Source organism: Phoxinus phoxinus (assembly GCF_949152265.1).
Source record: "Phoxinus phoxinus genome assembly, chromosome: 21".
NCBI lineage: Eukaryota > Metazoa > Chordata > Actinopteri > Cypriniformes > Leuciscidae > Phoxinus > Phoxinus phoxinus.
In genome coordinates this window covers 2,466,377-2,484,772 of record NC_136896.1, presented here as the reverse complement: position 1 = coordinate 2,484,772, position 18,396 = coordinate 2,466,377, and the positions used below count along the sequence as shown (strand labels likewise).

The window sequence follows — 18,396 nt, the reverse complement described above, 5'->3', positions numbered from 1 at the left end:
TGATGAATGTGATTAAAAATTCATAAAATCATAAAATAATCTAACCATCGATAAAGACAATCAGACACTCATGAATATACAGCATGAAAACTGAACATTATTATTAGCTGATCGTATCTACTGGCTCTCAGTGAAGCTCAAACCTCATGTCAGAAGACACACTGAAGAGGATGAATATTGTTTAATTATTCCCTAAACAAACTCTGATTACTATTGAATTGAAATGGAGACAACATTGACCTAAATGTTCATAAGCTTTTGTGTGTCTAAGGTAAATGATGTCAAGTCAAGTCACATTTATTTATACAATACAGATAGTGTCAAAGCAGCTTTACAGAGATAACAGGAAAATAATGCAACAAAGTTTGTTTCCAGAAGAAAGAAGCGTCACAGTCCAGCTTAGGTAAATTCAGTGATGTTTCATTTTGTTGTAAAAGTTATTAATTTAGTTAATTTATATATATAGCCGCTCTGGAGAAAACCGTGATGTCATCGTCCAGCTCAGGTCAGTTCTCATATAATGGTGTCAATGCAGCAGATCAATAATATTGTTGAATATTAAATTAAATGTTATACATTTAACAAATATTTGAGCTATTGGATAAGTTTGATAAAGTAGAAAGTAATATAAAGTATAAACTGCTTCTTTTGATTTACTTTATTAATCCCACAGGGGGGAATTTATAAAATATTAGGGTAGAGTGGGGGAAAACACCCCCCTTAAGGAAAATGTGACATTACACTGTGAAACAAAACATAAATGTGACTAGAATTGCCATCCCAGTTTTGAGTGACTATGGCAGGAGTTATTCACCAAATATTAAAATTGCTCAGCCTTCATAATTAATTAGTATTTTGACTGAAAATATTTTTGTACAAAGTTAATTTTTATCAACGGTGGGGTAAAATGCCCCCTTTCTTACCAACCAGTTTGCTTCATTGATCAACAACAAAATGAACAGACTATAGTTTTTAATCTCTAAAAGTAAAAGGCAATTAATGTATAAACATGTATATATATTGATATTTATTTCAGGAACGTTTTACCCCTTGCATGGGGGGGGGGGGGACTTTTTAAAAAAGTGTTTATATTTTTTAATATAACTATATTAGTTATAAATAACATAGCCTCTCAAACTACAGACTTCACTATTCATCTATCATACATCACTGAGCTATCCTGCAGAACAATATTCTCTTAAACACTTGTTTACTAATATCTGAAAATTATAGCACTTATCATGTAATCCTCTTCTCTTCAAATACGTCGCTGGTGTCAGCTTCTCCATAGAGATTTGTATATCCCCGTTATCAACGTAGTGCATAGGAACAGTAAAAATGTATCTTGACTTTCTAAAATGGTTATTTTAGGAAAAACAGGTTTTACCCACTCTACCCTATATATGTGGATGTGAAATGAAAAATAAGCTAATGTATATCTGGTAAATTTAAAAACCTGCTACACTGAGTTTACCGGTTAAACTACAACATGACATACAGGCCAAAGAGTCTCTCACATGTTCAGCATGTTAACCCTTAGACACCAACACAATCAATACCTTTTATATTAAAACTACATATAAAAGCAGTTCATACTTTATCTTACTTTCTACTTTATCACATATATAATAGCTCATATATGTATCTTAACACGTTTGACAGGAATTTGCAATCTGAATCACACAATATGGCCCTTGACTACTGATATACAGTATTGCTGATTGTTTATGATCTTCTAAGTATTTGATCTGTAATATTTTGTTGTCAAATCTAAACATGTTTAGTAATAAAAACACTTCCACACAACATTAGACAATATTATATTGATAATAACAATAATATTAACTGGTTATACTTTATTTCGATAGTCCACTTTAGACATTCTACTAACTAGAAGTAATCTTTTAATCTGAAATAAAGTGTTACCAACCTGCAACCCATTAACTTCCAAATATATAAAAACAGTTTTATCGGAATGGAGCATAAATGCAGCAGTGGGTCTTCATAGTGGTCAACAGTTATTAATGTTGTTATTGTGCTCTCACACGAAAGGATCATTCGAGGACAGTGTCAGAGGACGGGAATGTGAACTTGATCTCTGCCCTATAGCTATTCAATTTCACTTTCTCTTCACCTTCCATAACTAAAAACTCGAACAATACAAGAACATTTTTTGTTAATCTGACCACTGACTGAACCTCACCTCATTTTCTGATCTAAAAACAACAATTCAAGCAGTTCTGCAACATTCTTCAAAGAACTGAAAGTATAAGACTTTTCTCATGCATATAATCATAGCATAACGTTGGAAAACAAGTAAAACAATTGCAAAAATAGCAGTACAAATATAATAGTTTGGTCATTATTCTTTCTCACACTTTTACTTAACGAAAATGATTAAAACAGGAAAAATAGACTTTGAGGCCAACCATCAAATGTTTTTTTTTTTCTCGTTTAGATAATTCAGACTTTTTGTCGCCTTATACAAAATGCTTGCATAAAAAAAAATACAACACAACTTTTAGGAAAAGAAAGTCATATCAGTTAGTTGCCTATAATCACAATATCTCAAATTTCAGAAAATGACCAAATTGTGTGTTTGCATTATTTGAATAAACATTAATCTGATGGTCTTTGTTGTTGAAGCACATTCCCTCAAGTAATACATAAGGTACTATATAGAAATAAATGTAAATGATTAAATAATAATTCCTTTATTAGTCCACATGAAATATCATTAATTAAATAAAGAAACGTTTAGAAACCCACAACCAGTGTAGCATCAATTCCACATTAATTAAAAATACTAGATAATATGCATGTAAAATGTTGTGGTACTGAACTAAAAGTGTGTCAGGACACTCATCAGAGGAACAAGTATCAGCATCAGAGAACCACACAGACAAGAAGCCTCAGATACCTTCACTTGTTCTAATAATAATAATAAATAATTCATTACATTTATATAGCGCTTTTCTGGACACTCAAAGTGCTTTACATAGAAGGGGGGGTCTCCTCAACCACCACCAATGTGCAGCATCCACCTGGATGATGCGACGGCAGCCATATTGCGCCAGAACGCCCACCACACACCAGCTTACTGGTGGAGAGGAGACAGTGATGAAGCCAATTAGTGTGTATATATGGGGATGATTAGGAGGCCATGATGGACAGAGGCCACTGGGCAAATTTGGCCAGGATGCCGGGGTTACACCCCTACTCTTTTGAAAGATATCCTGGGATTTTTAATGACCACAGAGAGTCAGGACCTCGGTTTAACGTCTCATCCGAAGGACGGCGCTCTTTGTCAGTATAGTGTCCCCGTCACTACACTGGGGCGTTAGGACCCACACAGACTACAGGGTGAGCGCCCCCTGCTGGCCACACTAACACCTCTTCCAGCAGCAACCTGGTTTTCTCAGGAGGTCTCCCATCCAAGTACTAACCAGGCTCAGCCCTTCTTCGCTTCAGTGGGAACCCAGTCTTGGGCTACAGGGTGATATGGCTGCTGGCAAACGTTCTGGGACCCACTTATCTGTGAACAGGGAATATAATGCAGTGGAGTGAAATATAATGTATTCATGACGGAAATCATCAGAAACCTTTATTTACAAATGATTAAAATAAATGAGATGTTCACCTGTGTTCCCCGCAGACAACACCAGAGGACCCATGGATATGGAAGCACTGTCATGGAAGTCCAGAGACCTGCGCTCTCTCCGCTGGTGTCCAGAGTCACAGTCCTAATAGAGAAAAGAGCAAAATCCAGCTGTGAAACTCTTTAAATATCACTGAACAACAAGATAAAGGAGAGCACAACGTCTCCAGAGGAGAGCAGCCTTGAACATTAAGGGCCAGATTTACTAACAGAGAGAGAGCCAGCGCAAAACCTCATAAACTACTGTCAGGATTTACTAAAGTATCACAGTGAAGAATTAGCAATGAAACGTTTGGACACTGTTATTTTTGCAGCTGGCTGCGTCCGTGTTCTTTAACCCTCTGGGGACCAAGGTGTTTTTGGGGCCCTTGGGATGTTTTGAAATGCCCTGACATTTGTGCTTTTTTCAGTTGCTTATAAACATGTTAATGGCAAAGGTGTAAATTCACTCTATATAGCACAAACAGGGCTACCATAATATGTGAGCAACAAGTATGTACATGTTTGTATTTTTAAGAGAATAATGTTTATGCGTGGTTATAAAAAAAAAAAAAAAATGAAAGTTGCTGAAATGAGACCACAAAACGCATACTAAATATGTGTTCCGAAGACTTTTGACTAATGGACGTTGTCGCTTCGAGTTCTGGCTTCAAAATGATGTGAGAAACATCCTGCCAAATCGTTCACATAAAACAATACATTGATTTAAACTTTGTAAGACCGTTTTTTTGTCAGAAAAGGTTTATGCATGGGTGTGATAATGGCCCATCAATATTAATGAGATTCAGACCCGGGGTGTGACAGACACTCCCCCAATGCCCCATCATGAGGCAAGCGTAAACAAAGAGATTCAAAGGTTTTGTTTTTCAATCTGTTTTATTGTAATTCCTCTGGAGGAACTAAATGTTCAACTGAAGACACAAGTGAACATTACATGCCTGGCATTTCCAAGGTGTGTCCTGCCTTTTACCAAGCTGTCCTTTGCAAAGCACACAGATCTTGCGACCAACTGTGCAAAAAGGAATATTTCACAAAACTGCAATGGAAACAGTTTTTGCGCATTTACAGTCACCTGACTTAGAAGACGCGGTGTGTTTGGGATCCGTGTACGCAAATAATAATAATAATTATCATCATTATTATTACACTTATTAGGCTACATATTTAGAGACGCTTTTATCCAAAAAAGGAACAAAGCAATTCGTCAAATGTCATTCATAATACGGGTTAGACTGCATGGCACGCGAACACTTGCATTTTCCTATCAACAGTGGAAACAACTTAAAATAGCCTACTCTTATCATTTCTGGTCATACAGAAAATAATAATACATTATTCGCAACTACTTTTATTTGTGTAAACTCACAATAACAAGAAAGCGTTGTGCTTTTGTAAAATAAAATAAAACAATCAGGCGCGTTTTCATGATCTTCGTGAACTGGAGCGCGAGAACTGAAACAAAATATAGCCTATAGCTAAAGCTTGAAATGTCCACTTTAAAACGAACAAATTCGAATCGAAAGCTAATACATTCTGATTATGTAATGCGTATGAAAGGAGCATTTCTCTCTAAAAGCGCATCCGCTTAACAGCGGAGATGGAGATGTTTTAGCCGACTTAGAAAACAATAGTTTATTAATAATATTAATGGCTCTTCTTATTCTTAGGGTATGTTTGCCTGTTTGACTGGATTTCCGTGGAGTTACAGATCATTTTCGAACGCGTTTCAAATTGGAGTTCATTGACAGAGAGAGTGCAGAACTCGCATCATGTTAATTTTTCTTTATTTGGCAAAAAGCAAAACACTTTATTTTTATTGTGAGTATACAGAAAAAAAATAGAAACTGAACAGGATCGATTGATGTATAACACGAAAATGAAAGATCAAAATTAACAGAGCATTTTGAGTTTATTTTGCTTTGCTAAAAAAAAACACGAGCAAAACGCGCCGGCGCGTTTTTGGTCCCCAGAGGGTTAATATGTCTCATGCTAATTTGCCCTGTTTAGTCAATTTGACCTTAAATCTTGAAATATACCAACCTTACTTATATTAGTGTTTGATCAACAAGTGTGGCGAGCAGGACGAGGTCGAGGGCCGTGGGAGGACGGCACGAGGACGGCGGGGTGATTGCTGATGAGCGACACCTGCGCGACGCACCGGTCTTGTATCTCTCACGGAGGAGCGGAAGCATAAAGGAGGGGGGACAACAGTGGAGATCGAGAGAGGAACAGGCCTGATTTTATCTTGTGTTTTTTTTTCTGTTTTGTGTGGCTTATTCTTTAATTTTGTATTTGTTTAATTTATTTATTAAAGTTGTTGAATGTTCACTGGTTCCCGGCCTCCTTCTTCCCATAACAACGAACCTCGTTACAAAGGGTTTATAAACTGCAGATTTGAAAACATTTACACTACTCCATATACTGTATACACAGACAGACAGAGACACTGGCTTATAGACCCTTTTACTGTTTGTACACAATGATGTAGCAACGTATGCGCACGCATATTGGCAACGGAAGCATGGCGAGACTCAGCAGTGTGTCAAGCTACACAAGCAGATTAAGCAACACAGACAGAGAAAGTTATTTCAAAAAGTTGACTATCAAATGTTATCCGGCTACCAGATACGGTTCTTCTGAAACGGCCGTGATCCTGTCGGAATCCTATAAGCCCCTTGGTGGAATATCGATTAGTGCAACCGTAAACGCAACAACCAGACATTTTGATGCTGGGAAATCATTTTGATAAACTTTCTGAGTTGCTAACACGTTAGAGCCAGTGGGGAACAACACCACTTCCGTTGCCAAAATGCGCGCGCAACTATTTGATCACGTGGGCTGTAAAAGGGTCTATATAATTGATAAATTAGGTTGATATTCAACACATACAGTGAAAATGTATTTCACAACTACAGTACTAAAGCTACTCTTGAAAATGTAACATTATAATTTCATGAACTATGAGAGGTTTTGTAAACTCACCGTTGAGCAGCGATTGCTGGACAGAAGGCAAAGGTGAACAGCACAGTGCAGGTAAAGCTTAGTGGCGTTTGCAGTGAAGATAAACATCCTGAAGGAGAAACGGCTGGATGTTGAGACGCCGTTCTGCTGCAGATCCACTGTGTCGTCATTTGGATTGGGACACCTGTGAATATCAATAATGACAAATTCTTTCTTTTTTAAACAGTCAATACAAAGTGATCTCCTGTATATCTTCAAACATTTCCATGTTCAAAAATTTAATATTTTGCTTTAATTCTGAAATACTGAAAGACAAAGTATAAGGTAATCCTAGAAATAATATGATTATAATTTATTCAGTAAAAGTGTTACATTGAGTTAAGGCTATAGGCTTAAAAGAATAGAAAGAAGCCCTGCTTTACTCTGAAAGGATGAGGTCCCAGCGGAGGCTGTAATCAGGATCGTTCACAGGTGTAGCCCAACACGTGTCCATCACCAGGGCAAACTGGCGGCTGTCGACCCCCTCAACACGAACTTCCACATGCATCTCCTGGTCGAGCTCTGCATCCACACTACCAGTGAAGGGCCGGGTAAACTCATCATCCTCATATGGAATCATCCGGACCCGATATCTGCCTTCACCAGCGGGAAGAGTCTTGTGCACAATACTGATGAAATAATGGATAGATCTGTGTTAAAACTACTTTGTTTTATGGATAAATTCTGCTTTAGGACTAAATAATACACTATATGTTCTTGGTGAGAATATTACCATGCATTTACTTATATATATTTATATATTACTTGTATATTTAATCATAATAATGTAATGCCTGTCCAAAAATCCAACCCGCGGGGCAAATACAGCCCGGTGATGAATTTCAAACGGCCCGCAGCTTGCGTTTAAAAATATATTATGTGGCCCGCCACACATTATTTACAAATCACATAGTTTCACAATGTCAACACAAGGGGACAGCACTAGATGTTTAGGCCGGGTGTAGCAGTAAGCTGTCATATCTGTTACCTAAAACGTGCCAAAATCAGAACAGGCTACTCATTTGAACCGCGCCGCATGCACCATTTATTAGCTGGGTCCAAAAGACAGTGCATGTCAGGTGCTGGTGCCACTGGCCTCAAATGTTTGTCTAAAGCCCTATCCTATAAGGAAACAGTCTACTAATATTCTAATGACTGCTAGTTGACACTGCTAGTTGCACAGGCTATAGCAAAATCCCTCTTTTGACTTGACTTGAAATTGGGCAAGTCAATTTCACTTGGCGGCCATCATTGAAACGCCTCTCGGTCAGCTACTTCAGTCAAGCAAGTATAGCTCCAATCTATGTCAATGGGGAAACATTCTCCTAAGTCTTTGTATATATCTAAAGTCTTTATAGTTAGGCAAGGCAAGATTATTTATATAGCACATTTCATACACAAAAGAGAAATTCAAAGCGCTTTACATTTAAAAAAAAATATTAAAATAATCAAAGTAACCATAACATATTCATAAGAAAATAAACATTTCATGCAAAAGAAATAAAAATCACAGATTGCATTTAATATTTAACTAAAGGTTAAAATACTATTCCTGACTGAATCACTAAATTCGGGGCTCCCCTGAGTCAAGAGAGCTTTGGTTGGTGAGACACACTAGTAGGCTTCCTACACTTCAATAGGGAGGTGTTATTCCAGCACCTTCTGCCTCTGATGGCTTCCAGTGTCCCTCCAACCCCTCAATGGAGTGGAGTTATCACCGACCGTCTGCCTCTGATGGCTTTCGGGAATACACCAGACTGCATCCAAGGACCTGGAGTCACACACTCACATATGAGTGTGTGTGTGAACTCACCGTCTCAGAATGTCTAAAAGTGGACTATTGAAATAAAATGTTATTGTATATTTGTGTGAGGTTAATTTGCTCATGCATAAGTAAGTAAATAAATAAATAAATAAATAGTCTTCCATTAATAATCTTCCAGATTGTAACATAGCTGGCTATGGTTGTGGTTTCAGCTGTGGTCGTCTCTGGCATGACAGTAGTGACCATGTTGCTTGCATCTGGAAAAAAATTAATATGCTATTTAAAAAAAATTAGCATTACAAATGACATACTAGATACATACAATAGAGATATATAGAGTCAGAAATACTTAATTTATTTTATTTTTTTATTTTTAATCTGAGGTGGAAATGGGTTTGTACATATTTGGATGGAAATGTCATCAACTTAAACTTTCAACTTTTATTTATTTATATAGCACATTAAATAGCAACGTTGTTGCCCAAAGTGCTTCACAGTTATAACAAAGACAATAAAAAATACATAAAAACTTTAACAGATTCTGTTGGCATGTCAAATGAAGGCATGACTACACACTCTTAGACATACCCCACACACAAGTGTAAAGTGAGATCAGGGATGATCTCAAGCTTAGGGATGAGTCGATTATTACACCAAGATTTCTCACACTATCTTTCACCGTCATTTTTCAAATGGAGTACTGGTTATCTTCTCTTTGAATTTTGGTGGACAAAATATTATAATTTCAGACTTTTTTTCATTTGGTTGAAGAAAGTTTTTAGACAGCCAAACTTATGCTCATTCAAACAGTCCAACAAGGACTTGAGGGACTGTTAGTTCCCGACTTTGAGAGGTAGATAAATCTGTGTGTTATATGATAGAACATGTCATAGCGATGACACATACCCACAGGACACATGTAAAGAAAACAATGTAGGACTTAAAATAGGGCCTTGAGGGAGACCATAGTTTAAAGAATATGAAGCATTTGCTAAATTAACAGAGAATATTCTGTCCTGTAGATATGAGTGAAACCATTTTAATGCTCTTCCATGAATGCCAACCTCACACTCCAACCGGTCTAAAAGAATCAAATGATCAACAGTGTCGAATGCAGCTCTGAGATCCAATGTCATTAAAACAACTGCCAGCCCAGAATAAATTGCAAATAAGCAGCTCTGAATCCAGATTGGAAATTATCAAGGATATCCAATAAAAATGGAGTAATTTGAAGTAAAACAACTTTCTCTAATATTTTAGATATAATGGTAATTTCGAAATCGGGGCGAAAATGAGTGTGTCATGGGTGTGTTGTGAGAGCTGTGATCTGCTATAATGACTGAACGCAAAACAAGTTGTGCAGTAGATGAATGCCACAAATTCCAATCACATTGTGCTCGATTCTCCCTCACCATTAATCATCAGCAGCGACACACACAGTGAGATCAGAAACCTCATTGTGACGAAAGGCACCTGCACACACATACAACACACACACACAAATGGAAAAAAAATCTTATATTTTCTTATATTTTATTCCATGTTTGTTGTGGATATTTGTAAAACAACTATAACATTCACAGATATTTAAAAAAATAACTTTTAATAATTTTTTTATACAAAATTTAAATCCATCAAAAGCTGGAGCCCAATGGGTTAAAATAAAGAGAAATAACATTACCTGAATTCAGAGCAAACTCAGGGAGATTCCCAATACAGTGATGCTGAACTGCAGCTCTCACAATCCTATCAGTGCCTTTAATAACTGTGGGTGGATCATTACTGGAACTAGAAGTCATTTCTAAATACCATAAACCAGTTTTCCATTTTCATGTGACATATAGGTATTTGTTTTGTTTTTTTAATTCCCTTGTGAAAGCGTTGTTCATTGTTCTACTCTGTGCTTAAATCAATGTGAAAGTAGATTGGATGACAGCTATAGTTTTATTTTTAGCACTTTTTCCAAAACAGCTTTACAAATATAGTACTTTTATTCAATCAAGAAAAAGTCAAATTGAGATAATTATATATTTTACAACAGTGTCTTGCTCAGATCTTGTTCTCTACTCTCTCAAGTATTCCAAAGTGAAAAGCGTGATAACTCCTAATAAAGACTGAAGTCAATGCAAGGTTGTTTTTGGATATGACTCAAGTGTTATCCTTCTAAAAGAATAACTGGCCATTTGGAAAAGTATTTTAAAGTGAACATTAGAAGGATGTAGTAAACATACAAACTCATAGACATAAAAATTTCCTGGACCGGCTTTGACTCGAACGGATGTGGAACTGTACTGAACTTCACGGGTCACCACTCCATCCTCAAGTGTTGGAAGAGAACCAGATGCAGTGCAGTTTCACCACCACATCCCATATGGCGTATGACGGGTGGATAGTGCCGTTTCCAAGGATACCCTGGTGAAGGAGAAGGAGAAGTCTACCCTTCCGTCGCCGCCAGTCCCTGTAGATTTTTGAATGGGATTGAAAGGGACTGCTGACGACAGACCGGCGAGTGCATATACACGCCGTAGCCTAAATAAGAAAAGTATGAAAAATATGTACGTCTAAAAAGGCACGTTGCCTTTAAAGACGCCTGATACATACGGTGTCTCCATGTAGGCTATGTCGCCTTTGTAAGCATTTAAAGGTTTGCATTAGTAGCCTCGATGTATTTGTTATAGGCTATTGCTTTCACAGTAATTAGTCAACTTATTTCCCAACAAGTGGCAATACTGTTTTTTGTTTGATAGGCTTATATATATATAGGCTGTTACGTTAGTGTTGAAGTTAAGTACAACAAATTAAACATGTTTTTAAAACTAAAGGCATTCTTTTTCAATTGGACGCTATAGCCCGAAGAGCCCACGCACACGTTCTTCTTTCTTCCTTGTTTTCTTGTGATCTCGCCTTCATTTTCTTTGTCATTCCACATTTTCTTCAACATTAAATGATGTGGAAAACAAGTTATTCTAAGCAACCATGCTTAGTTTCATGTGTATAGTTTATCTATTTAGGCAAATGAGAGGTTACAAAAAGTATTCACAGTAAAAAAAAAGATATTTTGCGTACATCATCATTTGTGGTTCAGCTGTAGGTCGGGGATCCGGCTAGAGCAGACTGATGGTGAAATATCCACGGCTATTTTTTAAATATCAAATAATGTTTATTGGTTATAATATTTTATTTACATAATTTCTGCATTGTAAATGACAAGTGTGTTGCAGCGCAGCAGGGTTGGATCTGAAGTCGAGGATAGCAGGACAGTAGCTCTCCAGGAGCATGGTTGGAGAACCCTGCAGTAGAGACGACCACAGTGGGTGGAAGAAATAACCAAAAAGATCATGATTTGTATAGACAAGGGGTCTCCAACCCTGCAACCGTCCTGCAGACTTCAATGTCAACCCTGCTCCAGCACACCTGGCTGTCTGTAACTATCAAGCAACCCTCACCTTGGCTGAATCCGAACCCCCCTAAAATCTCATTCACTATCCATTACGCTAGTCTACTCATACTGTTCACTTGAAGGTGAATTCGGTGAGAGTGAATTCAGACAGCCGTTGAGTGTACATCGGTTGTACACACGTTATTGCAGTGCAATGTGGAATAGAAAGAGTGTATTCAATAACGTCCACTATGGTTTCGGACACCACTACAAATGGTTGTCCCCTCAAATAACACATTATTTTAGGGAATAGGGGGCAATTTCGGATTCAGTCCTTGATTAGCTGGTTCAGGAGTGTTTAACTGGGGCTGGAGCTAAAGGTCCGAGTTTGGTGGCCCCTGTTTTAAGAAGTATATCAGAGGTTATAAGGCAAGAAGGGTATGATTGACAGGCATGACACCATGCATGGGTGTGAAAAGGAATGAGGATGTGGATAATTTAATAAGAGGTCATAATCATCTCATATCCGTGTATTTGAGATTCATCCTTAAATCAGAAAACACGTATATACAACTGAAATGCTCCGCATAGAAAATATTTCACCTAATTCAAGTATTAATAACATTGGGGGTCGTCTATATTACTTCAGGTTTCCTTTTTTTTTTGTCTGTTTATTTTTCTTTGTTCAGTCCAGTAGGTGGTGGAAATGCAATCCAGATTGATATGAAGTTAATAAAACAACATGTGGAAAGTAGATGGCAGAAACAATGGGAGGAAGAAAGAAGAGGAAGATGGCTTTATAACATCCACATATGGACGAAACTTGTGCTGTTGAACTGATTTGTAACAATTTAATAGCATACGCCAACAACACAGGAGACTGCATAAATATATTTCTATGCAAATTGATGTTTAAGGTTTCAAAATAAAACGTTAAACCCTTGCTCTGAGTTTGCATGTTCTGATGCCCACATTCTTGTTCAAGAATTTAGTGGCTGTAGCATTTCTATCGTAAAAGTTTTGGCCAAACATTACAGAATAAGTGCAATTAAGCATTATATAAACAATGGTTTGCTGTTTATATGAATTTAAGAGTAACAACAGGCCGACGGCGCCCTCTGTTGGCATTTGTTACAGTCCATGATGTACATAAGTTTATTGTTTATACATTTCTTAATGTATTTTATTAGTGTTGTTCACTAAAACAATATGATTACTCACTTTTGATACTTTATTTGAAACAATTATTATTGGCTCATTGTTATATGAATTTAAGTCGAAGGCTATTAGATCTATCTTCATTACCAAAAAATATCTATTTTGTGATTAAAAGTATTTTTCCAGTCATATATTTAGTTTCTCGTAGGTTTTGGTTAATATAATTAATTATAATTCGTTATTGAGCTAATTTGCTAAACAATTAAGTAATTATACGTTATAAAACACTCACCATTAATCATCAGCAGTGAGATCAGAAACCTCATTGTGACGAACGGCTCCTCCAAACACATTTACAACATATAAACACATGAAATATGTTTCTGACATTGATTCTGTTAAATTGTATATATATTTCTCTCATGATATTATCGGTGTATTTAATAACTGTGGATGGATCATTATTGGAACTACAAGTAATTTCTCAACAATAGCTTAAGGCAGTATTTTATTTTTCATGTGACGTAAGATAGTATTTGTCATATTTGTCACAATGGACTGGTTGTTTCTTTGCATACACCTCTCATTTAAAGATATTCCACTCTGTGATTGAATGGATGAATGGAAATGGAATGACAATGAGACCTTTTTTTATTATTTCTTTTTAGCTTTATTTCCAAAACAGCTTTACAACAACAACAACAAAAAAATAGTACCTAAAAACACTTGGTGAGTGATCAAATTGATGCTTAGTAATTTAGTAATTTGATTACATTTATGGATTTGGTCACAGTCACCAGTTAAGAGTGCCCGTGATTGCCAGTAGAGGGCACTCAACCCCGGACTATTGTTATTCTTACACGATTACATTTCCCATAACTCACTGCCCGAACTCATCATCCCTGATTACATCCACTTGTGTCCATTAACCATGTTAGCTCACCCTATAAAAGCTGGGTCAATTCGGTCACTCATTGCTAAGGGGCTGTTAACATCCTTTTCAACTAAAAACGTAAAACTGTGTATGTGCTTTGGCTGGTCGTTTACACGACAACTGCGTTTTTGGGTGCCTGAAAACAAACTTTTGAAAACGTGAATCTCTTAAGACGATGACGTCATGCACATGTGTATTATGTGTTCAGTGTGTTTCATCGTCATCAAATGGTCTGGCTGCAGAATAGATGGTTTGAAGTGGGTATCGTTTTGACAATGCTGTCGTCTGTGTCCGGAAAAATCTAAGGAAAATCTTCTCTGTTTTAAGCAAATTGTTGTCATGTAAATTATCATTTGTATCCTGGTTCTCCTGTATCTTGGTTTTTGATTCTCTGCCTGTTCTTCTGGATTTTTCTATTCGCCCCAGCCCTACCTTGTTATTATTTGGACTGTTAGCTTGTGTATGACTTTTGCCTGTTTGTGGATTTCGATTGTGGATTACCCTTTCAATGAACTGTGTGCATCCTCAATCTTCGTGTCTCAGAGCAGTACGTAACTATGCTTACATGGTGACTTGCATTGCATTCAAGGTACACTGCTTTCCCTGGGAATCAAATGCATGGACTTGGCATAAGCTAGTGTCATGCTCTAATGTCTGAGCTATAGGAAGGATAATAATGTGTTAATTCTGTATTTTAATAAAGTGTTTGACCATTAATTAAGTTGCATTAAAAGAGTCCATCCTAAAATCCCTGGCAGGAATGTATAGGCAGTAGTCAAGTAAGATGGAGTTTGTAAGGTGTGCAAACTTGCAAGATTACAACAGAACAAATATCAGTGCATTTTTATTGCACCTACAACTTAAACTTAAACCCTAAATTAAACTCTAATGTCTTTTAAAACCGCTTGGAAACAGCATGCTACAGTATAAGCAGATTAACATTAAGCAGACTAATAGGGAAACAGCAAAGAGAAATAGTGACAAATAATATTAATGGAATCTGATTTACAAAGACTGCTTAAGACCCCTTGCAATCACAATAGTATATTCTTTACTAAGTATAACCTAGTTTACATTCAGATTTACACACAGGCTGCAATATTCATGTGTTACTGACATATTTGAGAGTGTGCAACTGTCATGAACTGCTCCAAGACAGGAAGGTGGAGAATCCAAATGCAGTTTATTTAAGGGGTAGTCCAAATAACAGGCAAGATGTCAAACACAGGTAGGCAGTCCAAACAAAGAAACAAACAAAACAGGCAGGGGTCAGAGGCAAAAGAGTAATCCACGGAACAGGCAAGAAATCCAAAAAACCAAGAGACATGAAAACCAGGAGAAACGCTCGGAAATGCAGTGTGACAACATACAAAACTTCGCAGTGAGTGATGGGGTGAACCAGGCTTATATGGGGTGAACTAAACAAGAAGATGAGATACAGGTGAATGTGATAATGAGTGCTGATGAGTCCAGGCAGAGAATGATGGGAGATGTAGTCTGTGAGTGAACATGAAAGTCTGGTGTGGAGTGCCCTCTGGTGGCTCTCAAGGGCACTCCAGCTGGTGACCGTTACATAGCCCCCCCTTTAAGGAGCGGCTTCCAGACGCTCTAAAATTGATCAGGAGGGAGGTGGAGCGGAGGCGGACCCGGGGGCGGGATGGAGGGCCAGGCCCGTGGAGCGGAATAGGGCCTGGAGACTGCGGCAAGACAGGCGGAGCAGACGACCAGGGCGGACCAGGCTGTGCAGGCGACCAGGGCGGACCAGGCGACCAGGGCGGACCAGGCTGTGCAGGCGACCAGGGCGGATCAGGCTGTGCAGGCGACCAGGGCGGATCAGGCTGTGCAGGCGACCAGGGCGGATCAGGCTGTGCAGGCGACCAGGGCGGATCAGGCTGTGCAGGCGACCAGGGCGGATCAGGCTGTGCAGGCGACCAGGGCGGATCAGGCTGTGCAGGCGACCAGGGCGGAAAAGACCCTTCGGGCGGCCAGGGCGGAAAAGACCCTTCGGGCGGCCAGGGCGGAAAAGACCCTTCGGGCGGCCAGGGCGGAGAAGACCCTTCGGGCGGCCACGGCGGAGAAGACCCTTCGGGCGGCCACGGTGGAGATGATCGCTTGTCCGAAGACACAGGCGTGGAGTCGGCCATCTTGTCCGAAGACACAGGCGTGGAGTCGGCCATCTTGTCCGAAGACACAGGCGTGGAGTCGGCCATCTTGTCCGAAGACACAGGCGTGGAGTCGGCCATCTTGTCCGAAGACACAGGCGTGGAGTCGGCCATCTTGTCCGAAGACACAGGCGTGGAGTCGGCCATCTTGTCCGAAGACACAGGCGTGGAGTCGGCCATCTTGTCCGAAGACACAGGCGTGGAGTCGGCCATCTTGTCCGAAGACACAGGCGTGGAGTCGGCCATCTTGTCCGAAGACACAGGCGTGGAGTCGGCCATCTTGTCCGAAGACACAGGCGTGGAGTCGGCCATCTTGTCCGAAGACACAGGCGTGGAGTCGGCCATCTTGTCCGAAGACACAGGCGTAAGGGCAGTCTTGGTGGGACGAGACTCTTGAACGGCCTCTGGCTGGGCAGACGTGACGTGAAGCTCTGGCTCTGGCTGGGCAGACGTGACGTGAAGCTCTGGCTCTGGCTGGGCAGACGTGACGTGAAGCTCTGGCTCTGGCTGGGCAGGACTGATGTGAAGCTCTGGCTGGGCAGGACTGACGTGAACAGTCTCTGGATCGGCAGAAGTGACGTGAACAGTCTCTGGATCGGCAGAAGTGACGTGAACAGTCTCTGGATCGGCAGAAGAGACGTGAACAGTCTCTGGATCGGCAGAAGTGACGTGAACAGTCTCTGGATCGGCAGAAGTGACGTGAACAGTCTCTGGATCGGCAGAAGTGACGTGAACAGTCTCTGGATCGGCAGAAGTGACGTGAACAGTCTCTGGATCGGCAGAAGTGACGTGAACAGTCTCTGGATCGGCAGAAGTGACGTGAACAGTCTCTGGATCGGCAGAAGTGACGTGAACAGTCTCTGGATCGGCAGAAGTGACGTGAACAGTCTCTGGATCGGCAGAAGTGACGTGAAGCTCAGCAGTGGCCATGACAGGATGAGGCTCCAGCATGAATGTGCTTGCGAGCGGTGTGAGCACTGGAGTTGCCAAAATTAGAGTGGGCACAGATGGAAAACGCTGGCCAAGCTCCGTGGCCACTGGATCTTGGAGTGTGATGCCTCTCACCAAAAAACGTTTAGGGAACATGTCCTTCTTAACCTCCCCAACAGTGGAGGAGGAACCACACAAAAGCAGGGCGTAATCCAAAAAGTCACTGAACGACCTTCGAGGTGCATCATTAATTAAATTTCCCTTGAGCGGATGGTTAAGCCCATAACAGAAAAAGTCTATGAGAGCACAATCTGGCAGTTTAGAAGCATTAGCAATGTCCAGAAAAATAGGAATGTGCTCTTCAAGGGTGCGGTTACCTTGGCGCATGCAGACTAGCTCAACTGCTGGATCCATATTTGGCGAAGTTTTCTGTCATGAACTGCTCCAAGACAGGAAGGTGGAGAATCCAAATGCAGTTTATTTAAGGGGTAGTCCAAATAACAGGCAAGATGTCAAACACAGGTAGGCAGTCCAAACAAAGAAACAAACAAAACAGGCAGGGGTCAGAGGCAAAAGAGTAATCCACGGAACAGGCAAGAAATCCAAAAAACCAAGAGACATGAAAACCAGGAGAAACGCTCGGAAATGCAGTGTGACAACATACAAAACTTCGCAGTGAGTGATGGGGTGAACCAGGCTTATATGGGGTGAACTAAACAAGAAGATGAGATACAGGTGAATGTGATAATGAGTGCTGATGAGTCCAGGCAGAGAATGATGGGAGATGTAGTCTGTGAGTGAACATGAAAGTCTGGTGTGGAGTGCCCTCTGGTGGCTCTCAAGGGCACTCCAGCTGGTGACCGTTACAGCAACACTGACTCTCAATCACCAATTTCTTATCTTAATTATTACTGAAACCAAATGATTATAAAACTCAGACAATAAAGCCACGTTTCTAACTCATCAAACATAATTACCTATTGGGTTATTCTTGCTGCATTTTCATGTCCCCATCATATATGATTTAATATAGACCTAATGGAAAATACTGGGAGAAAAATGCACATTCAGAAATATTCTAGGTTACTTTATTTTATTATTCTTTCATTTTTATTTTTTTTCCTGTGAATATTGTTTTAATTGTAAATCAATTTGAACCCTAACCCTAACCAGTTTGTGTCACTCTAAAACACTACATCCTGTTTAAACAAATTACTTTGGTAATATCAACAATTTGAATTATTTAAATAAACATGAAATTGTCTTTGTTTTTGTAGCACAAGATGTATATAAATAATATAATTGATTATGTTGGGGGAGGGGGGGTTGTAGACAACTAATTGTTAATTCTACATGAGATAAGAAAACAGTAAAAAAAAATGGTATGTCATCAGTGCCACATTCAATAAA

At 39.4% G+C, this 18,396-nt stretch overlaps 1 protein-coding gene across 3 annotated transcripts; it reads right to left on the bottom strand.

Moving 5' to 3' along the window:
• LOC306989720 (pancreatic secretory granule membrane major glycoprotein GP2-like) lies at nt 1–10,163 on the bottom strand. 3 transcript variants are annotated; one of them, XM_079595654.1, is made up of 7 exons: nt 10,105–10,161; nt 9,836–9,896; nt 8,289–8,680; nt 7,042–7,287; nt 6,641–6,803; nt 3,641–3,743; nt 1–3,535 (listed from the first exon to the last, which is right to left on the bottom strand). In XM_079595654.1, the coding sequence occupies exons 4-7, from the start codon at nt 7,236–7,238 to the stop codon at nt 3,468–3,470; spliced, it is 531 nt and encodes a 176-aa protein (XP_079451780.1). In that variant the 5' UTR covers nt 7,239–7,287; nt 8,289–8,680; nt 9,836–9,896; nt 10,105–10,161; the 3' UTR covers nt 1–3,467. The 3 variants fall into 3 exon arrangements, with proteins under 3 accessions (XP_079451780.1, XP_079451779.1, XP_079451781.1); XM_079595653.1 differs by having other exon boundaries at nt 8,318–8,680; XM_079595655.1 differs by lacking the exon at nt 8,289–8,680 and having other exon boundaries at nt 10,105–10,163.
• Nucleotides 10,164–18,396: the final 8,233 nt, after the last annotated feature.